Source organism: Phocoena phocoena, chromosome 4 (genome assembly GCF_963924675.1).
Source record: "Phocoena phocoena chromosome 4, mPhoPho1.1, whole genome shotgun sequence".
Lineage (NCBI taxonomy): Eukaryota > Metazoa > Chordata > Mammalia > Artiodactyla > Phocoenidae > Phocoena > Phocoena phocoena.
In genome coordinates, this window is record NC_089222.1 from 86,307,156 (window position 1) to 86,331,082 (window position 23,927).

Genomic DNA, 23,927 nt, shown 5'->3' on the forward strand with positions numbered 1-23,927 from the left:
AGATAACACAAGACCACATGTTTCTTTGATGACCAGGCAAAAACTATTACAGCTTGGCTGGGAAGTTCTGATTCATCTGCTGTATTCAGCAGACTTTGCACCTTCGGATTTCCATTTATTTTGGTCTTTACAAAATTCTCTTAATGGAAAAAAATTCAATTCCCTGGAAGACTCTAAAAGGCACCTGGAACAGTTCTTTGCTCAAAAAGATAAAAAGTTTTGGGAAGATGGAATTATGAAGTTGCCTGAAAAGTGGCAGAAGGTAGTGGAACAAAAGGGTGAATACGTTGTTCAATAAAGTTCTCAGGGAAAATGAAAAATGTCCTTTATTTTTACTTAAAAACTGAAGGCACTTTTTGGCCAACCCAGTGTTATTTGTTAAATGACCTTGTGTACAGGCACCATGGGCTTTTATTTTGGAAAAGTCAAAATTAAGATGGAAGTAGGCTGGGAGTTCTCCTCCTGGGTTGTTATAATATGCATGGCTTCTGGAAAGGTGTTTGGGCAAAAAATGGAGGGACTACAGGAGAGATTTGGAAGAGACTGGTTAGAAGGCAAAAAGAGGCCTGCCTGCTATCCTGAGCCACTCCAAGAACTTGTGAAATGTTTGTAAGACATGCAGTGAGACTGGAAGAGGGGGAGGAATGTGAGTATAGCACAAGAAGGAATAACCTAGTGTGGCTGAGATTATAGCCAATGCCAAAAGTGGTTCCCGGGGGATTTGGGCATGTGAGTTCTAATCAACGATTCAGTCCAAACATTGCACAACTGAAGGAAAATTATTTTATCACTCTGTGTCTTAAAGTATTGAAGAGTAAAAGGAGAATGAAAATAAAGATCTAACCTAAGGATACAGTGTAAAAAAGAAATTCTGTACATTGAATTATAATGAAGACTTGGAAAGGGAAATTAAAAATACAAAAGGGGATGTAAGAAAGAGGGGAAGAGAAAAAAAGGGGTACAGGATGTAAAGCAAGAAGAAATGAAAAAAGTTTTTATAAACTCACCAAGAATGAGAAAAACAGGGCAGTAGCAGAGAGGAAGTGCCAGATGTCATGGTCATCAAAGAAATCCAGCAGGATACACTCTCGATTCTTCTCTCGGGATTCGGCTGGCGTTCCCTGGAAGAAGGTGAGGCAGGATGTAGTGGGGGCATTCCCACAGTTCAACTTCTTAGAGGGCTGAGTATCCAGAAACCTAAAAAGTCACTACTAGATGCCTGGGTCAAAAAGTTAGCTTCCGGACTTCCCTGGTGGCGCAGTGGTTGAGAGTCCGCCTGCCGATGCAGGGAACACGGGTTCGTGCCCCGGTCCGGGAAGATCCCACATGCTGCGGAGCGGCTGGGCCCGTGAGCCATGGCCGCTGAGCCTGCGCGTCCGGAGCCTGTGCTCCGCAGTGGGAGAGGCCACAACAATGAGAGGCCCGCGTACCGCAAAAAAAAAAAAAAAAAAAAAAAAAAAGTTAGCTTCCAAGAAAACATACGTCCACACAAAACTTGACCACAGTTGTTCACAGCAGCAGCATTCATAAAAGCCAAGAAGTGGAAACAACTTAAATGTCGATAGACTGCTGAATGGGTAGATAAAATGAGGTATATCCATACAATGGAATATTCAGCAATAAAAACATGAAGTACTGATAACATCTACACATGGGTGGACCTAGGAACCATTAGGAAGAGAAGCCAAAGACCACATGTAATGTGATTCCATTGATATGAAATGTCCAGAATAGGTAGATCTGTAGAGACAAAAGATAGATTGGTGATTGCCTAAGGCTAAGGGGTTAGGGAGAAATGGTGATTGACTGCTAAGGGATGCAGGTTTTTTCCTGGGGTGATAAAAGTGTTCTAAAGTTGCCTGTGGTGATTATGGTGATGGAGAGCTAAGACTTCTTCCCTGTTCTGTGCCTCAGATACATCACCAGTTTCCTAGGCCTCAGCTTTCCTATCTGTGAAATGGATTTATAAACACCTGCACCTGTCTATTTGTTTATGGTGACTATGATAAGGTGGAGAAGATACACTAAGCAAGGTTCCTGTACGTATTAAACATCCACTGGGAACACATAATGAAGATCACGTTTGCAGTGTTGGTAGAGCTTGGTTTTTAAGAGGTGCCACCCTTATAATGATGACGTGCCATTTATTGAGCAGTCACGTGTGGATATTGAAAACCATCCCCTTTAGAGAAAGCATTCATGTCAGAGAACATAAAAAAGATAAACAGCAACAAACACATGAAGAGAGGGAGGTAGGAAGGTCAGAAAGGCAAGATGGAGAGAGAATGTCATCCTGGAAAAGAAAACTGCCCTCTTACCTCCCAGCTGCTGAGATTCTGGAAGAAGAAATACAAGGCAGCGGCCCACACCGCAGCGGTGGCAACGATGCAGAAGAGCGGGATCAGGAGGATCTTCTCGGAGCTGCGAAGCTGTGGGTGAGAAGCGCTGCTGCCAAGCTGCACGCATCACCCAAGGAGGGCCCGCGGTGCCCGGCTCCCAGCCGCCACTCTTACCTTCATGATGACGTAAAAGGCCAGGTAGAGCAGCAGGTTACAGATGAAGATGCCCAGCATGTAGGAGGCAAAGTCCCTGGGTCGATAGATCAGTCCAAAGAGGGCACTGAGCACACAGAGGAATTATTTTGTAGCTATGAAGGTGGACTTGTAACATTATTGGCTTTTTCACTCCCACACCCCCATTTCTGGTGGGAGGGGAATTTAAAAATGTTGTAAGTAACTTTCAATTCATTACGTCTTCCTCAGAACATTCATTTTTAACGATTGTGAGGTTCCTATCAGTGGATGTACCATAAGCAATCATCCTACCTCTCTAGTGGAAATGAAGAGTTTTCTCTTTGTCCTTCAGTTGTGCACTATTATTAAAAACTGCAACAATAAATACCTTCAGACATATTGTGCTTTCGTTTTCTTTTTGCATTTAAGATGGTTAGAATAGATTACTAGACAGAATTTTCTCAATACTTGGCTTGACACACATTACCAAATTTTTGCTAGCTGTCTAAATTAATACTAAAGTTTATTTTGGTTGGGGTTTGGCCTTAATTTTGCTCCAAATTTCTATTCCGTTCTAACAAAAGTCTTTATTATATAGCCCTTTCCTATCTCCTGGTTTTGAAAGCTTGTGTTTAATACAGACACACCATGCACATATATATATAGTTGGATTTCTGGCCTCTTCATCCTGATTCACTAATTTATAATTTCTAGTTTTGGAGCAGTGGCTCATCGTGTTATTGTTGTTTTATAATATGTTTTATAATATGTTCTAACAAAGGTTAGGCTAGCTTGCACTATCCAATGTGGTAACCACATGTGGCTATTTAAATAAAAATTAATAAAAATTAAAAAAAATTGAAAATTCATTTCCTCAGTCACACCACGTTTCAAGTGCTCAATAACCACACGTGGCTAATAAACACATCATTCCAGAAAGTTCCGTTGAATAATGCTGGGCTGTCCTCTGCCCCTCCTTTCTCCGGTTAACCTTTTGCAGAGACCTTTGACAATTTTGTCTAACTAGGTAAATAATTTCAGAATAAAATCCTATTAACTTCATTCCATTTCTAATTCTAAATTTACACATTAACTTGAGAATTGTTATCTTTACAATAGTTAATCTTCTCACCCAGGGCATGCCATCTTTCTTCATTTAGCTAAGTTTTCTTCTATCTCTCCTGATAAGGTAATTAAATTTTCTGCAGAAAGATCCCATACATCTCTCAAAGTTTATTCCTAAGTATTTCAAGTGGAAAGCTGTTATTAATGGAGTGTTTTTGTTCATTTTTTTAAAAATTTATTTTTTATTGAAGTATAGTTGATTTACAATGTTATGTTAATTTCTTCTGTACAGCAAAGTGACTCAGTTATACACATCTATACATTCTTTTTAATATTCTTGTCCATTATGATTTGTCCCAGGGTATTGAGTATAGTTCCCTGTGCTATACAGTATGACCTTGTTGTTTATCCATTCTGTATGTAATAGTTTGCATCTACTAACCCCAAACTCCCAGTCCATCCCTCCCCCGCCCCCCTATACTTGGCAACTACAAGCCAGTTCTCTATGTCTGTGAATCTGTTTCTGTTTCGTGAATAGGTCCATTTGTGCCATATTTTAGATTCCACATGTAAGTGATATCATATGATATTTGTCTTCCTCTTTCTGACTGACTTACTTAGTATGATAATCTCTAGTTGTATCCATATTGCTGCAAATGGCATTATTTCAGTTTTTCTGGCTGAGTAGTATTCCATTGTATATATGTACCACAACTTCTTTATTTATTCATCTGTCAATAAACATTTAGATTGTTTCCATGTCTTGGCTATTGTGAGTAGTGCTTCTATGAACATTGGGGTGCATGTATCTTTTTGATTTATAGTTTTCTCTGGATATATGCCCAGGAGTGGGATTGCTGGATCATACAGTAATTCTATTTTTAGTTTTCTGAGGAACCTCCATACAGTTTTCCATAGTGGCTGAACCAACTTACATTCCCACCAACAGTGTAGAGGGTTCACTTTTCTCCATACCCTCTCTAGCATTACTTATTTGTAGACGTTTTAATTATGGCCATTCTGACCATTGTGAGGTAGTTTTGATTTGCATTTCTCTAATAACTAGTGATGCTGAGCACCTTTTCATGTGCCTATTGGCCATCAGTATGTCTTCTTTGGAGAAAAGTCTATTTAGGTCTTCTGCCCATTTTTTGATTGAGTTGTCTTTTTGTTATTGAGTTGTACGAGCTGTTTATATACTTTGGAAATTAAGCCCTTTTGGGTCACATTGTTTGCAAATATTTTCTCCCATTCCATAGGTTGTCTTTTTGTTTATGGTTTCTCTTGCTGTGCAAAAGCTTGTAAGTTTGATTAGGTCCCATTTGTTTATTTTTGTTTTTATTTCTATTGCCTTGGGAGACTGACCTAAGAAACTTTGGTATGATTTATACCAGAGAATGTTTTGCCTATAATCTTTTCTAGGAGTTTTATGGTGTCATATCTTATGTTTAAGTCTTTAAGCCATTTTCAGTTTATGTTTGTGTATGGTGTGAGGATGTGTTCTAACTTCATTGATTTACATGTGGCTATCCAGCTTTCCCAACACCACTTACTGAGAGACTGTCTTTTACCCATTGTATATTTTTGCCTCCTTTGTCAAAGATTGATTGACCGTAGGTGTGTGGGTTTATTTCTGGGCTCTCTGTTCTGTTCCGTTGATTCATATGTCTGTTTTTGTGCCAGTACCCCACTGTTTTGATTGCTGTAACTTTGTAGTATTGTCTGAAGTCTGGGAGGGTTATGCCTCCTGCTTTGTTCTTTTTCCTCAGGATTGCTTTGGCAGTTCTGGGTATTTTATGGTTCCATATGAATTTTAGGATTATTCTAGTTCTGTGAAAAATGTCATGGGTAATTTGATAGGGATCACATTAAATCTGTAGATTGATTTGGGTAGTATGGCCATTTTAACAACATTAATTCTTCCAATCCAAGAGCATGGGATATCTTTCCATTGATTGTTAAATCTGATTGTAGACTTGGGTCTGATTTTAGTTCTACTAGAGGCAGGGACAAGCTAGGTGATTCTGACCCTGCAGACACTATCATCAGTTGTTCAGTATCGTATCTCCTATCAACACCCTCCATCCTGTCTTACAGAGTCGCCAGGACTGTGGGGTCTTCCCTAAAAGGGTGGCCGAGAGAGCATCGCAGGTGACCACGGCCAAGAATCATCCATCCTGACGTGTCCCTGAGTAAAGGACAGTCCTTCACAGGTATGGACCTTCCCCAAGGTAAACCCTGGGGCAACAATATTGTGGGAAGTTTCTTCCAGAAGCATGTGGCCCTGAAATAAGATTCAAATTCTCATGACTTGATTCTGGCTTTCCCTGATGGTGTGCTTATTTCTTTGCATCTCTTTTTTTTTTTTTTTCGATACGCGGGCCTCTCACTGCTGTGGCCTCTCCCGTTGCGGAGCACAGGCTCCAGACGCGCAGGCTCAGCGGCCATAGCTCACGGGCCCAGCCGCTCCGCGGCGTGTGGGATCTTCCCGGACCGGGACATGAACCCGTGTTCCCTGCATCGGCAGGCGGACTCTCAACCACTGCGCCACCAGGGAAGCCCTGCATCTGGTATCTTAAAGGGAGGAGGAGTAGGGTGTCACCTTTCTATCAAAGGTCACTGACCCAGAGGAGCACATCAGCTAAGAACCACTAATAAAAGCAGCTCAACATACTTATTTTTTGAGGGATCAATAAAACATCTCACTCATTCACATTTGTAAGTTAAGAATAAGTTGCAAAAAATAGATACATAAAATACAGCTAGCATAATTGTACTTCTGTTGCGCTGTTCTACTTAGAGGTCATTTGAGGAAACAAGACCAAGGTGATAATGAGGGAAAAGAAAAGGAAGAAAAATGATATAGGCAGAGTAAGAAGATTGAGACCTGGAGGGAAAGAACGAAATGAGAAAGACACACACACACACACACACACACACACACACACACACACACCCCTAGTAAGAAAGAGAAATGCCTACTGGGTAGCCTTTATGGAAAGTTCTAAAAAGAGTTTAAAACTGTTGCATTTTTGCTGCTTCTGGTATAAGTAGTCTCTCTTTATATATATGTGTGTATGTGTGTATATGCATGTATATCTAATCTAATTTATCCACCTAGATATAGCAAATTTGATGTTTGTCTTGTTGAACAAATGAGCTCAAGGCATCAGTGTGTTGAACTCATTGCTTTAAGGGAGGCAACTATTGGTACACAAGAGCTTCCTAGTGCATTCTTTGCAGGACGAAAAATAGCTTTCTTTCAAGTCACTAGAACAAGCACAGTCCTATGCTCTCCTTAATTTAAGACTTCTTTATAAAATTGACAGCCAAGGAAAGCTAAACCACGGTGTTACAGAGAAATTAATAAAGAGAAAAACGTGTTTTCCTAAGACTACTTACAAGGACCAGTTAACCAGATTCCCCACGATGAGCAATACCATTCTGTCCTGGAAAGGAGGAAAGAAAACATCAAATGAGGGGCCGCACATACTGCTTTTTAAAAAACTTACCATAGGGGAAGCATCAATTATGGGAAAACAATTGCCTTGGTGGAAACAATTTTTCTGTAGTTTTAAGAGAGCTGTGCCTATGACTGGAAAGTCCTCTACGAGGACTAAATGGCAAAGCCTCTGACTGCAAACACACGTGACCTCGTCCCTGTAAAAGAAAGCCTGGTGAATAAAGCAGAAGTCTTGCTGTTTTCCCCCCAGTTTTTAAAGGAGCTGGGTGCCTGGGCCCACCTCTTGGCGGGAAGGCTGGTGGTATGTGCTGATTACTCAGTAGTTAAAAGAATTCTGCCACCACTGTTCTGTAACCAAGGACTCTTTCCCTGGGTTGTGTTAACTGGTGGGCCCTAAGGCAGCTCTTGGGATGCACCTGGAATTAGTTTCATTATTCTGGCTCCAAGGAGGTCCTGCAGCTCCCAGGCTCCTGGTTTCTAAACACATGGCCTTATTAAGATTAAAGTTATTGGGGCTTCCCAGGTGACGCAGTGGTTGAGAGTCCGCCTGTCGATGCAGGAGACACGGGTTCGTGACCCGGTCAGGGAAGATCCCACATGCAGCGGAGTGGCTGGGCCCGTGAGCCATGGTAGCTGAGCCTGTGCGTCCAGAGCCTGTGCTCCTCAACGGGAGAGGCCACAACAGTGAGAGACCCGCATACCGCAAAAAAATAAATAAATAAAAATTTTAAAAAAGATTAAAGTTATTGGTAGGGGAGAAAATAGAGAGGTAAGGTCCGTCTCAAAGGACAGTTACTCTGATAGAAATTTATTCACAATCCATTCCTGCTCCTTTGCCTACTACTTACAACTGTTAGGTACTATCTAATTATACTTTAATTTGCATGGCCACTCATCTGTTTAAAAGAAGTGATTCTCTTTGTGGGTGATCCATTATATTTGAAGGAAATATCTTCCTTTTAAAAAAACGAATTCACCTATTAGAAAAGCCAAAATCCAAAACACTAACAACACCAGTTGCTCGTGAGGATGTGGAACTCTCACTCGTGGCTGGTGGGAACGCAGAATGGTCCAACCATTTCGGAAGGCAGTTTGGTTGGCAGTTTCCTAGAAAACTAAACATACTTTTACCGTATGATCCAGCAGTTGTGCTCCTTGGTACTTACCCAAAGGAGCTGAAAACATGCCTATACAAAAACCTGCCCACAAAATTTTATAGCAGCTTTATTCATAATTGCCAAAACTTGGAAGCAACCAAGATGTCCTTCAACAGGTGAACGGATAAATAAACTGTAGCACATCCAGACAGTGGAATATTAGTCAGGACTAAAAAGAAATGAGGGCTTCCCTGGTGGCGCAGTGGTTGAGAGTCCGCCTGCCGATGCAGGGGACACGGGTTCGTGACCCGGTCCGGTAAGATCCCACATGCAGCGGAGCGGCTGGGCCCGTGAGCCATGGCTGCTGAGCCTGCGCGTCCGGAGCCTGTGCTCCGCAATGGGAGAGGCCACAGCAGTGAGAGGCCCACGTACCAAAAAAAAAAAAAAAAAGAAATGAGCTAGCAAGCCATGAAAAAACATGGAGAAAACATAAGTGCATATTATTTCAGCCAATCTGGAAAGGCTGCATACTATATTATTCCAACGATATGACGTTCTGGAAAAGGTAAGACTAAGGAGACACTAAAAAAGATCAGTGGCTGCCAGGGGTTGGGGAGGAGGGGCAGGTGGAAAGAATAGGTGGAGCACAGAGGATTTTTAGGGCAAGAAAACTACCTTCTTTGATACTATAATGATGAATATATGTCATCACAAACTCGTCAAGAAAACCATAGAATGTACAACACCAGGAGTGAATTGTAATGTAAAGTATAGACTTTGAGTGATTATGATGTGTTAACATAGGTTCACTGACTAGCAAATGCACCTCTCTGGTGAGGGTGTTGATATGGGGAAGCTGTGTCTGTGTGGCAGAGGGGCATACGGGAAATCTCTGTATTTTCTTCTCAATTTTTCGGTGAACCTAAAAAAACTAAAAACTCTTAAAATGCCCTAAAAATAGTCTGTTTAAAAAAACAAAGACAGCCTGCATCAATTAATGTAAAAAACACCAGAAACACAAATTTCCCCTTATGGTTCACAGCTGAGGCATTCTTATCTCTCCTAATACTCACAGGTCCTAATGGGCTTTTTTTAAGTTCTCCCCTGAGTAAAACCCTCCAGCTTCAATTCAATTTTTAGTGCCTATAGCTCCTGCCCAAGCTCTACCGGGCTTAAAACATTCCCAGGCTCCTTTATGTAAAAATCCTTCTGATTATAAACTATCAGCAGGAATTTAGTGAATGCCTGTGTGCCAGGCCCAAACGGCATCACTAGTTATGATCACAGCACGGGGTAAAGGTTGGGGCAGTGGCTCAGAGGAGGTATGTAGCCTTCCCAAGGTCACTGGCCAGCAAGCCCAGGCAGCTGGGAGCAGGGCTGATCCCAGCTCAGTGTAGAAACTACACTGATCCCTCCGCTCGGTGTAGAAATGTGTAATATATTGAAAACCATACGGTAGAATTTTTAAAAGTGTATTTCTGCCATCAAGCAATAGCTATAATTTTGAAAAAGCATTCGTGCTCATTGTAAAAGTCAAACAATGTATAAAAAGCAAACAAATGTATAATGTGGAAAGTTCCTAATGAAAGTGATTGGAGTGATCGTATGTCCCTAGTTTGCTTGGGACAGTCCAGGTATCATTATTAATTGTGCCCTCTCTTCACTTTCATAAGTGAAATAATATACCTCTTTGGATGATTATTTATAGGGACACCCTATCTTGATCCTCCCTCCTCCAGCAATCATCACTTTAATAGTTTTGTGTGTGTATATACATACATATGTTCTTTCTATACTAGCAATTTTTCATGTACAAAAAAGGAACCGTCCCAGCGTGTCTTTTAAGAGTGAGAAGGGGAAGCAAGATGCCTCTTCCCTCACTAACTGGACTTCAGCCACGCTAGGCCATCTGGCCCTCTTGGTTTGGGGAGCCTTGTGTGACTACCCCGAGCCTGCCCCTCCTGCTGTCCTCCTGTTGTCTGGGAGAAGGCCAAGGCACGCAGGAACACACACTTACCATATAGAGAGGCCGGCTGCACTGCTGGATGCAGTCTGTGTAGAACACCATAGCGGCCCGTCGGAAAATTCCCAAATCTGCTGATGACACAATCGCATGGTGAGAAGGCTTGATCAGAGATAATCCACAACACTCCCCTTTGGCCCAAGCTTTTGCGGCCAGGATGATGTCACCTCATAAAAGCCATGCTTTGTCCCTAATAGGTCAGCAATAAATGTTTGCTTTAAAAAACGCCACCCACAGCTTCCTGGGCTTTCGTGGCAGGTGTGCTCTATCCATGCAGCATCCCGCAGAAAGGCAGGCAAGATGGACACAAGGAGCAAGCACTCGCAAACCATTTGGGGGGCTGGCCAACCCTCCTATGGTCTCCTTCAGCTAAGTTTCCCTCTGTTGATGGTTTAGTGTTTTCATTACAGCAGAGATGTATGGGGACTCTCAAAAGTCACCTTAAAACATCTGCTCTCTCTAGACCATGGGAAATCTTAGCTTGTAAAAATTCGAATCTGTGTTTCTCAGTGTGGTTATAAGTCAGTAAGAATTGGACCAGGGGACAGTGGGGTCTACCAAGCATGTTCAGGAAGCCTGTACGTATGATGATTGTTATATGAGCAGGGTCAGGGCGAGGCTGGGGTCTTCCCGAAGTGAGCATTTCAGTAAGGGTGGACCCCAGCTCTGCTGTGCTGCTGTTCCTCTTCAAGGCTACCCCTGGGGTCAATTTAAGCGGCGTTCACTAGACTAGCTACACTGTGGGGTGGGGGCGCGGGCGTGTCCATGCACTAGCCCAGAAGAGGCGCGTTGCGGGCTGGGTTGGGGTGCATCCCTGCCTCTGAGCCTCTCTCCAAACCCCCTGCCCACCAAATCCTGCCCAATCTGGAAGAAGTGTTCAGAAAACAGAGTTGGCAGGTCAGTCAGGCAGGTTGCTTTGTTAAGGAAACAATGTAGAAAACCCTGGGGAGGGTGGCTGAACGTTACCTGTGTCAGACACATCTGAATCAGTGGGAAGCAGAGAATTGAGGAGAGAAAAAAAGATTTGTAAGAAGGTAGCCAAACAGGTAAACTACTGGTCATTTTATTTTTCTCTCGAAACAGATGACTTTAATTTTGTTTTCTGATTACAAAAGTAATGTCTTCTCGTAAAGAACACAGACTCCTTCTGCCTGTCTCAAACGTTCAGAAGTTCACTATTCTTCAAAGCGTGAATCAGACTTTCCTCTCTCCCTGTGTACTTTTGTGCACCACTTGCAACTTATAATCCATCCTCTGCCTGTGGTCCTTTTCGGGAAACAAGAGGCACGACGGTGATCTGGGCAAGTAGCTCTGCAGTTTTCTGTCCTGCTTATGAAATGCTCTGCCTCATTGCTACTGCCTTTCCTCGTGTCCACATTAATTTTCCTGTGTGGCCCGAGGGCCCCAGAGAAAGGAGTCTGTGATTTGAGAAAGCAAAGGCAGCTTATGGAACGGGCAGAGAGGTTGGTGTTGCTTGAACCACTGTCCACTATCCCGACTTCCTGCCTTTGGACTAAAGGTAGATGCAATTGTCACAATGTTTTCCTTTTGACTTTGGTAAATCCGTAACCACTTGGGGGAGACTCCCTAGGTACAGAAATTTTAAATGTTGGGTTAAGTTGTGTGAAGGTTATCTTCCCTTTGCCCCTCCAGACTCACCTGCCATGTCTCTCTGTCCTCACCACGCCCGGGGAGGCTGACTGCAGGGACCACTCAATGGGTTCCCTCGCTCCCCTTGGATTTGGACAATGAGAAATGCCAGCAGGAGACTGGAGGGACAGAGGAAGGAGAGTGAGCCCAGAGTACTATCTGCCTGGTGCCTTGCCTGTGAGGTTGCCTGTCTGTTAGCCAAAGGTCACTGCTCCACGCTCATGGAGGAAGGTGACTTTCTCTCCATGATGACCTCCTTCCATGTTTTGGTAACCACTTCCTCTATGCCCTTTTGGGCTTGTGGGTAGTAAAAGCTTCTCTGCTACTAACCCCAGGTTACTGTGCTACCCCTTTCATTCTTCCCCACCCCACCCCTGTCCTATGAAGAGTCCCTCTGTGAATAAATCTTTTGTCTTTGTATGTGATAGCTTTTTCCTGTTGGGACCCTGACAAACTAGTACATGGTTATAATAGACTACATTCAATTTCTCCTTTTTTAAAAAGGTAAATTAATTCAGTATTGCAAAGTTGCATGGGGCCAAGGTGGTATAAACATATTAAAAGCTCCTCTATGTGTTAATGGTCACTACCATTACATATATCTGTATTCAAGTTTATTTTTCCAACTTGCAAAACCCAGAGGAACAGTGCCTAACTTATGTTCCTTTTGAGAGTTTAGTTTGTATGACTTCATTCACCTTTGAGTGTGGAGGATGGAGCTTGAACAGAGTGCTGTACCAAATGTTCTACCCGACCAGCTATTGATGCTTCCACTGGGGGAGGGAGCTGGAGGTATACCGGCTATGTTAACACCAAGGGTTAATCTACTGACCATGCCAAAAGGAAAAACTAAACTGCCAAAATGAGAGATTGTTTTATTTGGTCTTCTAGTCTTAAAGCCACTTGTTTATGTAGAATCGCTCTTAGATCTGGGCAACAGGGGTGCCATATTTTAAAGGCCCTCATTCCCCGATGACTGAGGAGTCTGCAGGGCAAGGGGACTGCTTCTTCTAGGCCACATTCTGAATTCCTGGACCCAAGAATTCCCTGTCCTGATGTCCTTGAGCCCGCTCTCAGAGCCTGCATAGGTCCTTTCCCTGGTTTGTCTTCCTGAGGGCAGATAGCACCACTAGAGTATGCACTTCTAGTGGCAAGGAATGGCCAATTGGATGTTAGACAAGGGTGTCCATATGCATACCTGTGAGACCCCTTAAGATGCAGGACAGAGCCAGAGGTGAGAAGAAAAGAGGGGCAGGGCTTGGGGACCAGCTCTCCTGTATAGCTATGTTCTGGAGTACTCTTCCATGCACCTAAGAATTTTAAATTTGAACTTGTACCTTGTAGGTTGTAATGAAGGTATATTTATCAGCTTCTTGGTCTTCCTTCTTTCTTCCTTCCTTTCTTCCACATATTTAATACTTCTTTACTCTGCTTTATAACTTAAACATTTTTATACATATGGTAAGTGGGCTTTTATTTACAATCTTGCCTTGGGCTCTGCAAACATTAGGGATGGGCCTAGTTTATATATATATATATTGGTTTTTCTTGAAATATACAAATGAATCTTTGAGTCTGACTTCCCGGACTTTAAAATGATGGGTGAAATTTAGATGCTCTAAAATGACTTGCACCTGCTCAAATGTGTGCTGGCTGACCAAGAGCAGATCAGAAGCTGATTTCCACAGAACACTTGGTGATCTAACGTGATACGTTCATGCCGTCAGAGGGCGTTCGGCAGGTGTCCTGCCTCTAAGATTGGCAAGTTGGTCTCCAAAACTTCCAGCCCCAGAATTTGAAAATAATATAGAATTTATTCTTGTTAACCATTTAGGATGGTTAGAGAAATGCTCCTTTTAAGTGCTATGAACTGAAAAACATTCTTCTCGGTGGAACTAGCGGTGTGATGATCGTACTGTTCTACAAACGCACTTTCAAAGTTTGGTGAATTGAAAACCTTTGGGGACTTGGAGTTGGGAGGACGCCTCAGCTCTGAGCTAGCTTAGTGTCTCAGTTGAAAACAGAACTAGTGATAGTAGATTGTTGCTGTCTTATACAGGAGAGGAAGCTCTTGGAGAGAATATATGCTGTTAAACACACAGAATTCAGAGCAAGCGTTCACGGTGACAAGTAACACTTCCGTTTAGGATAGGCAAGACAATCCTTTCTCAGGGTGAGTTAATCAGCATGTTTAGTATAGAGTAACAGGTGACTCACCTATCTTGAAACGACCCATGTAGTAGATCTGGGTGCTGAGGGCCAGAGAAGCCAGAATATGGATTGCAGAGAAGATGACCCAGAACAACCACAGGTCATTTTTCCCAAACACCTAGGAGTAAAGATGGAAGTTACCTTCATCTGGGTTTTTTTTTTTTCCCCCCAGAGAACTTATTAAAATTGTTTCATCTCTCGTGTATGCATAAGCTGTCAAAAACCTAGCTGTGTGTGAATTTTGGGTTTTCTCCCTTCTCTGATCTCACAGGGACCTTACTGCAGCCAGGGTGGGAAAAAGAATGGCTACCTGGCCAAATGAAAAAGAAAGAAATGGAAAAGGGAAGCAATGGGTGGGGCAGCTGAACAGCAGGTGAAGAGGCAGTAGGTCTAAAGCTGGGAGCTAATGCTCTTCAAATAACAGAAGACGACTGACGCATGTGCACGCACATTTAGAAAGTGGTTTTTGTCCTTTCAAGTCAGTCTCTCTCCCATCAGCCTGTACATCTCTATTCCAGTCTCACCCGAGTCAGGTCTCAGCTTTGTATTAACACTGTCCAGGGGCAGTGTTCCAGGGGCCTGTTACATTATTAAAAATTCTAGCTCAGTAACTAAGATGCTATGAACGGACCAGTGATGAGAGTGTGTCATGAGCCAAGGATTATGATTAGTTAAACCTGTTCACCTGGGGTCCAAAAAACAAAATACAAAGCCTCCCAAGAGGGCTGCCAGCTGTGGGGAGGGACGCACCACTCCAAGGACGGTGAGCGTGATGACCAGGGCGAAGGAGATGTAAGCAGCGTAGGCACTGGCGTTGATGTCTGGGTGGCGGGTCTGATAGAGCTTCAGCATGCAGAGGCCGGCGATTATGTACATGAAGGAGGTGTCTGAGGAGAAGCCGAGACAATGGAGATCCAGTAGGTGGCAGACAGACCTCTCTTCAGCCTCAGAGAACCCCTCCCTTCAGGCCTTGGAGTATTTGCTGCCCTCAGCCTGTGTGGTGACTTCCAACACGCCAGCCTCTCCAGGCACATTCTAGGTAAACCCTACACGCTCCACCTCTCACCCCCTCCAAGAGGGGCATTCCTAGCTCACAGAAGAAAAGTATCAGATGATATGATGAATAATTGCCTATCCCCACTCGCAGGGCTATGTGTGTATAAACGCTCCTGTCCAACAACAACAAAAGAATCCCTAATGGGAACAGGGCAGTGTGACAATAAAGAGAACCCTACGTGGGTGCAGGAGGTCCTTCTCAGTATACTGAAACATAACCACATTGATTACTGCTCATATACAAGGCTTTCTAGCCTAGGGATAGAAGACAGCTAGAAATTCCATGTGGCTTAGCTGCATGGGGGTTAAGGAAATGCAAATTAAAACAGCCATGCAATGTCCCATGTTACTAAAAAATTGGCAAAAGTGTAAATGTCTAATAATAACACATGTTAGTGATGATACGGGGGAAGTGGAAACTCTCACTCAGCCAGTGGGAGTGGGAATTAATATTCTGGGGAGAAAGTTGGCTGTTTTTGGTAAAATGGAAGATGCATCAACCAGGACCATGTGACCCCAAAATTCTACTTCTAGGTATTCCCGGGAACCTCTCTCACATGTGCGCAACAGGCACAGATGAGGCTAGTCATTGTAGCACTGTCTGTACTAGCAGAATGTTGGCAACCTCTAAGTGTTGTTCAATAGAGGAATTGATAAGTGTGGTATATTTTTATTACAGAATGACAATCTTTAAAAATGAATGAACTGGATATCCTTGATTTAATACCAATAAATCTCGAAAACATTGTTGAATGAAAAAGAAGGATGCCGAACGAAGTGTGATAAATTAATATTAATTTGTTACAAATGAAGAAAAACTATAAAAACAAACTGGAAGGATAAATATAAAATTAATCACAGTTGTTGCTTCTAAGGAAGGGGAGAGTTGATAAGTTTAGAAAACAGTTCAAAATGGGACCTCAACTTTACACAATGTTTTATTTCTTAAAGTAGATTTAAGGCAAATATTTTAAAGTGTTGGCATTTGTTCCTTCTGAGTGGTGAATGATATTATTCTCTATAGTTTTCCTCTATTAAAAATGTCTTCTAATTTAAACAAACTAAAACGTGATGGAGAATTTCTGTGGTGTTGTGAGTTAACAGCCAGAGGCTAGAGCACAAACACAAAATAACTGTTTTTAAAAACCTCATCCTTGAGTGTGGAGGACATTGTTAATTGCCTTCTTCCAGCATCAGCTATTGCCTTTCTCCATCCTAACAGCATCTCGATACCAACTCAAATATCTCAGCCCCATTTTCTATTCAGAAATGCACACCCTCCCAGACCACTTGCTTTAGGAAAGCGAACCGCACCCCTGGTTCCAGGGAAGGGTCTCATTGGTCTAAAGGTAACCTCACCTCCTTTGCCACCGTGACTGGTGTAGCAATGCTGTCCCAAGCTAACCCTCACACAGAGAAAGATTCTGGAGTGAGCTCAGGGCTGTGTAAGCTGTTGAGGCGTGAGGGGCTGTTATCTGGGGAGTTTGGGGAAAAGAAGTTTCCTGCTCTCAAATGAAGGCTCCTGGAAGCCAGCTCGCTGCTTTCTCTAGACATCATGGCGCGGAGACAGGAAGCCAAGACCTGCTGTAGCTATTTCTGCCACCACGAGGGAAGGCAGCCTGGGGAGACCACCAGTGTGCAGGCTGGGTGCAAGCAAGGGGATCACAGAGAAGCGGAGCCAGAGCCACCAGACAAACTACCCACAAGGCCATTCCACCTCTGTACGTTCGGCTGGTGCACTGGTGAGTGTACCTATTATTTAATCCAATTCGAATTGGGTTTCCTATTACTTTCAACCCAAAACAGGCAAACTGCTAAATTAAGCCAAGCTACACTGAGGGAGATTTCTAGATGTCTGTCGGTGGTTTCTACCTGACCTGCTGCCTGACACTTAGCCCATTGCCCACCTGCAGATCTAGCCATGAGATCAGTACCCAGTGTTCACTCTTTTGTAGTCTACAAACGGTGGTCAGAGAGGAAAAAACGGTACAATGTGGGGAAGCCATGCCCTGTGGTGAGGTGCCCTCAGATCACTTCATGTAAAATGTCATTTAATTCTTGCAAGCATGACCTTGGCATTTCTGAGAGGGTCCCAGGATAAGACTCCTATAACTCAAATCTGTGTAGCTGATGTAAATTCTAATTACCGAATTGGAAGTTGGAGTAATTAGGGCAGACATGGTAACAAGCACTGAGCACCCCTTCCGTCATCAGTGCGATGCCCATAGCATAGAAGAGACCGAAGTGTTTGGGAATCCCATACTCCTGAAAAAGCAGAAAGCTTGGTCAGTGGAAAGATACTCCTTAGTGACTCAGCCACAGAACCGGGACGCCCGTGCTCTGGCCTCGTGTGGTCCATTACATGTGATCCATCGTCACACCGTCTAGCCAGATGTCCCTCCTCTTTGCAGATCCCGTTTGGAACCATAACCCTTCCTAGCTCTCACCTCCCTCATCCCACCCTCCCCTCACCATGGCAAAGATGTCCTTGGCCTCCAGGGCTCTTCGATGGAGAATGTCCCGGCGCAAGACTATCAGCAGGAAGAGGCAGCCCAGGAGCATGTGACCCAGGTTACTGAGAATGTTGTTGAAGGCACTAAGGGGATGACAGAGAGACCATGAGAGAGTCAAGGTATCAAAGAGCTTTGGAGACTGAATGAAGGCATGGATGAGCGAGTGAAATCAGCATTCAGTGTTTTCCACTGCTTAATCTTTCCATAAGATCTCAGGACCGAGATCATCAGAAAGCATCTTTAACCTAATGCCACGTTAGGACGCTTAGCCTGTGATAATGTGTCCGTTTCCTCTCAGGGATGCCTGCTTAGCTTCCCTAACACCCACTCAATCCTCCCTTGTGCTGATGGCAGTGGCGGGGAATGAATCCTAGGAAAGAGAGTCGCTCCACAGATGGGCAGTTGGGCCAAGTGTTTCAGCTACAATGTGAGAGTGAATTCGCATAGATGGATGGACCCACGCTATGTGTCCATACTCAGCTCTGTAACCATGAATTTCAGGATAAGTGTCAACTGGTCACAGCCAACAGATTTATTTAAGGAAACTGAGACTAGTTCAGTTCTGGATCGAGAAGCCAGGCTCGCAACTCCCAGGCAAATGCTCTCTCCACTTCGCCATGTTCTGGAGGCTGGAGCATGGCCTTGGAGGCGGCAGGCCCCGGTGTGAGTCTCAACATCACTAACAAGCTGAGGGACCTTCCGCAAGTCCTTACCTTTCTAACTGAGCCTTAACATCTTCACCTAAAAACGGGGGTAATAATAATCCTATCTATCTCATGAGGTTGTTTAACGGATTGAATGTACTAGTAGCTCATGCCCATGGATGAGGGTCATCACAGCTAGGGACCTGGTATTTTCAAACATATCTCTGCCTTCTCCTCAGGACTGTTTCCTGAGGCCCCCATACAGGAATGGAAGAGGCATACCTGATCTCAACTTCCTGATTTCATTCCTCTTTACCCTTGATTGGGGTGCTTTTCCACAATTGTTTCTAGTATTTTTAAAAACTGAAATCGTCACATTACACAGAAAGGCATCTCTCATTGCCTCAGAGGACTGGGCTTACCTCAGGACACCCCAGGGGTGAGCGCAGAGGAAGTTGTAGTAGCAGATGTCCTGGTTACCAGTGACATTGACTATCTGTAAAACCAAGAGTGAAAAGAGGAGATGCTGTTTTCCTCCACCCCCTGAGCCTGAAATCACAAAAAGTGGACAGTGTTCACAGCGATCAACTGTCAGTGATCAACAGTGTAACCAGCGCCCCTTCTCAGCAGGGGATGGGTCATTATCTTCAGCCTTTACACAGTATAGACACATTTCCTTTCAATGCTGCCATCTTGCTTTGAATTGAAATATTCCGTGTCCCTCATTATGTGGCCTCACGGCAGAATGCAACTGAGTATGTTTCCTTTGTTCTCATTATAAAAGGATTTTGAGAGGATGCTAACATTGGGACCTGCCTATTAGGACGGTCATGGTACATCCTATTTTCTAGATGAATCCTGGGAGGGTAAGGAGCTGTTCCATCCTCTGTGTGGAAATGGTAACCACAGGGCAGGTGGACATAAGGAGATGTGTGATCAGTTGTCCATAGTTATCACTATCGCTATCGTTAAGAACCTTCCTAGATCACAGCACAGCTGTATCTTCTGACAGCACCAAAGTATTCAGAGAATATTTAGATTATAAATGGTGGTGCTGAAGCTTTATAAAGTCCTCATCACGTATTAAGTATGGAATTGGTAAAATATTATTAAACTCCTGGCTCTCAAACTTGGCTGTACACTGGAATCACTGGGAGTTTCATCAATACTGATGCCTGGGGCTGCCCTGGTGGCGCAGTGGTTGAGAATCTGCCTGCCAATGCAGGGGACACGGGTTCGAGCCCTGGTCTGGGAGGATCCCACATGCCGCGGAGCGACTGGCCCCGTGAGCCACAACGACTGAGCCTGCATGTCTGGACCCTGTGCTCCGCAACAGGAGAGGCCGCGATGGTGAGAGGCCCGCGCACAGCGATGATGAGTGGCCCCTGCTTGCCGCAACTAGAGAAAGCCCTCGCACAGAAACGAAGACCCAACACAGCAAAAATAAATTAATTAATTAATAAACTCCTACCCCCAACATCTAAAAAAAAAAAAAAAACTCATGCCTGATTCCACTCTGATCTAACTGGTGTGGGGTACAGCTTGGACACTGGGATTTTTAAAAGTCCCCCAGATGATTTTAATGCAAAGTTTGAGAACCATTGCATTAGAAACACCTTTAGCCTGGTGCTATTCTAAATGGGCTTTGTATGTGTAATAGATCCCAGACAGGATCACTTAAGTGACCTGGACCCTAGGGTTCTGTGAAGGTGCAGTGGGGATTCTCAAGCTATTTTAATTATTGTTTTTGTTTGTTTTTTATGTATTTTATATTTTCTTTTAATATTTCATTAGTACTGTGAAGCTGTTTTTACTTTTACAAAACATATTTACCCTCAATGACAGGGCACAGGCTAAATTAGACATCAGGTTTCTTTGTTTAGGTCTGGAACTTTACTCATCATCCCATGATGATCAAAAGTGCAGACTGGTAAAAAAATAGACATAGTTGATAGATCCCAAGACTAAATGAGTGCAAGGTAATAATTTCAGATTGGTAGTCAAAATAATACAAGAGGTCTGTGATAAAACAATTGGGAACTAGATTTAAAGGTCAAAGACGAACCAGTGGAGAAATCCAGTGGGAACCCAAACGGGGAATTAATTCTTGGATGGAGCTCAAGTTATACCTTTCTCTGTAATTCGCAGCAAATATCTTTCCCTGAAGTATGAAAGGTGGGATTTTGGAGTTCGGGGCAGCACTTACTGTCTGGTAGGTGATAACCAGCTGGATCACAGGCAGCGCATAAAACACAGCAATGGTAATGATGTTCCTACACAGGCAAAGAATCAGAAATGGTTATTTCCAAAATAACCATGGAAACTTTGCCCTTTTTTTTTTAAAAAAAGAATCTTTCCACCCCATAACTCCCTAGTTAACTCACAAACACGATTAGAAACTGATTATGTGGTTCCTGTTTCTCCAATCTTCCTCTCATACAGTTACTTGTAAAACAGTGTAAATAATACTTGCTTCTGGTTTAACCAATTATTAATGAGGGCCTATCTATTTAGGATATTGTTAGATTAAACGTGATCAGAGAGGGACTTCCCTGGGGGTGCAGTGGTTAAGAATCCGCCTGCCAATGCAAGGGACACAGGTTTGATCCCTGGTCCGGGAAGATCCCACATGCTGAAGAGCAACTAAGCCCGTGCACCACAACTACTGAGCTTGTGCTCTAGAGCTCGCGATCCACAACTGCTGAGCTCGCGATCCACAACTGCTGAGCCCGTGTGCCACAACTACTGAAGCCCGTGAGCCTAGAGCCTGTGCTCCGCAACAGGAGAAGCCCACCACAGTGAGAAGCCTGCACACCACAGTGAAGAGTAGCTCCTGCTCGACGCAACTGGAGAAAGCCTGCACACAGCAACAAAGACCCAACGCGACCAAAAATAAATAAATTAAAAAAATAAAAATAAGTTGGTGACTTAAAAATTAAAAAGAAAAGTGATCTGAGAGTAGGTAATGGGTGATGGATCTCACAAAGGGATGTGGCTCTTTTAGATATCTCTTAGTTCCAAAATGATGGTCCTAGTATGGAATTCCATGTGGTCCCCACTGGCCCTTGTTTTCCTCTAATATCTGTATCCCAGTAAAAGGGTATCCTTCCAGAAAAAAGAATGGGAAGGGCTATCACAAGTGTCAGCTGGGGATTTCTGAGAGGAAGGAGGGGACCCTGCCAGGCACCTCAGACTCTCTGCTTGTAGGAAGACTGCATCTGTGTCTGACCGTCGCAGGTCTATTTATCATTGGCTGATGGTATCATCTTCACTCAGGGAGGTTTCTAGCTACTATGAGATGCTCTAGGCATCTCATCCCTTTAATCACTGGCTCTTCCAAGAGCAAGTCCTGGTGAGGAGAAGAGGGAAGGTGGTGACATTAATGTTATCGTTACTGTATTTTCCTAGAAAAGGATTTAGTGTCTCCCTATGGGATTCCACTACCATTCTTACTTAATACTTCGTATTTATTTAATTTAGGGCTGGTTGCCTTTGGTAGTTCATTTTTGTCTTTCCTATCGAATGTGGCATGAATCCTTTAAACACCTATACCTGTGCCTCATTAAACACTGAAACCTGTGATTTGATTCACTTATATGAATCTCATAAGTGATTGTGGCTTTTACAAGGAAAACTTTAATTTTACTAAAGAGAACCATAGACCTCCTGGTCATCTACTCACCAAAAATAAATCTTATATTTTTTGCTGACAATTCTCCGGTCCTTCCTGGACAGATCTGACAGGTAAAGGAACATCTGGGATGCCAAATAAAAAGAGAGTGCAAAACTGTACTTGGATTTCTTGCATAAAATATAAAGGAGAGCTTTACACATTTCAGTTCAATCATTCACTAGGGATTAAAATTATTTAACAAGACTTTAATTTTGCTTTTCCCAGGATGCCTTTAAAAATCCTAGTATTTCCCTTGGCTTTAGGGAAATTGGCTGATGTGGGAAACCTATTGGGAGTCTTGAATGCTTCTTAAATCTCAAGAATTGCTTTCCCAGTTTTCAGAGATGCCCATTGTGTGATTCTTGAATTACGAGGTTGAAACGGTACGATTCACCTTTGTGTCCCTTACTGGATACAACACAATGTGATACATACAAGCCAGAAAGAAATGATCTTTTACTCCTGAAGGGTTTTATGTATACACCAGGGGGTTTTTCCAAGTACACCCTTCAAATGAATCTTTTCTCCCATTTGGTTGGATCCCTTCCTCACTTTTGTCCATGGTCAGCCCCTTCAGACCCTGAGAGCGTTTTAGCGCTCTGTTTTCTTTACTGCTCTCACTTTCTCCCTCTGGAAAGAAGTGTTAACCAACCAAGTATTGCTTTTAGTATGTAGCTAAGTTTTATCTAAAAAGCCCCCTGAACATATATACACTACCAAATGTAAAATAGATAGCTAGTGGGAAGCATCTGCATAGCACAGGGAGATCAGCTCGGTGCTTTGTGACCACCTAGAGGGGTGGGATAGGGAGGGTGGGAGGGAGACGCAGGAGGGAGGAGACATGGGGATATATGTTTATATATAGCTGATTCACTTTGTCATACAGCAGAAACTAACACACCATTTAAAGCAATTATACCCCAATAAAGATGTTTAAAATAAATAAATAAATAAAAAGCTCACTGAGAAATTTGACTCCCCCTGAAGAAAAAAAAATATATATAAAGGAAATTGAGGCATTGCTGAAGTTGTATTTGGCTCCTGGACTTTTCGCCCTCTCGAAGAGCACCACCCGGCAGAAGTACCTTGGTCCGGATGACGTTCTTATCGCTCTCAATGTCTGGCATGGTGTCGAAGTCACTTTCCTCCACGGAGCTGTCCGTGTCTGACTGGCATGGCTGTCTGCCATCGGAGGAGGACATTTGCCTGCCAGGACTGGAGCTTGACTCATCTGAAACAGAGGAGACTCATCTGCCTTCCCAAGCCGAGAAGAACCCACGGAGTCCATCTTTCTCTGCAAAAAGCACAGTGCTGACTCATTCCTGAAAACGCTGTGTTGGTAAAAACCAACTTCTTACCCATAGCACGTGTTCTTTCTCTAATTCCTCCTCAATGGACCTCTAATTTTCCTCTCCTCCTATTTTTATATTTAAATCATCTCTTTCTAGCGCTGAATACATAATATAAAGGCATCTGCTCTGTTAACTATTTGGCTGCAAAAATAATATTATGCTTATATTTCATGTTTCATATTTTAAAATACGAGCATAAATGTATAAACATACACATGCACGTAATTATGTATAGCATCTACCACATGTACGTGTAAGTACCCACATGTCCAGCAGCTATACATTTCTCGTGGATAAAGTATTTGTACACCGAAATCCCCCACATGCCGTATCTATGATTATATAATGGAAACAACATTCTCAGGAAGAAGAATCCTGTGAATGTTTCCCAGAGCAGATGGGAATTTGCACAGCCTACTGAGCACATGAGCAGAGCCTACCTTCTGCTTTATTTCTTCTATTCAGATGGTTAAAAAAAATAACAGAACCCTGTTCTTGCAGAGCCAGAAATAGGTCTCCAGCACTGAGCCCACATGCTTCTCAAAGTTACAGAATAACAGGGCAGGCATACAGGATTCCTAGCCCCCCTATGCTGACAGCTTAAGGTGCACCATTCATAGGCCCGCAAGCATCATGGAAGTGTGTGGAAGCGTCAATGCACGCCGAC

The 23,927-nt window shown here is 43.3% G+C and overlaps 1 protein-coding gene across 6 annotated transcripts in view; it reads right to left on the minus strand.

Annotated features, from left to right (window-relative positions):
* Window positions 1-23,927, minus strand: part of SIDT1 (SID1 transmembrane family member 1) — an 84,327-nt gene that overhangs the window by 2,179 nt on the left and 58,221 nt on the right. For 4 of the 6 annotated variants that reach the window (XM_065876960.1, XM_065876959.1, XM_065876957.1 and 1 more), the window contains 14 exons: window positions 22,994-23,139; window positions 21,918-21,991; window positions 20,442-20,508; window positions 18,658-18,731; window positions 17,551-17,674; window positions 17,226-17,343; window positions 14,773-14,909; window positions 14,029-14,140; window positions 11,128-11,142; window positions 10,156-10,232; window positions 6,981-7,027; window positions 2,514-2,619; window positions 2,319-2,429; window positions 1,008-1,121 (listed from right to left, as the gene is read on the minus strand). In XM_065876960.1, coding sequence (XP_065733032.1) covers window positions 1,008-1,121; window positions 2,319-2,429; window positions 2,514-2,619; window positions 6,981-7,027; window positions 10,156-10,232; window positions 11,128-11,142; window positions 14,029-14,140; window positions 14,773-14,909; window positions 17,226-17,343; window positions 17,551-17,674; window positions 18,658-18,731; window positions 20,442-20,508; window positions 21,918-21,991; window positions 22,994-23,139 — 1,322 coding nt within the window. Of the gene's footprint in view, window positions 1-1,007; window positions 1,122-2,318; window positions 2,430-2,513; window positions 2,620-6,980; window positions 7,028-10,155; window positions 10,236-11,127; window positions 11,143-14,028; window positions 14,141-14,772; window positions 14,910-17,225; window positions 17,344-17,550; window positions 17,675-18,657; window positions 18,732-20,441; window positions 20,509-21,917; window positions 21,992-22,993; window positions 23,140-23,927 lie in introns of all 6 variants that reach the window. The other 2 variants (XM_065876956.1, XM_065876958.1) reach the window with 2 other exon arrangements.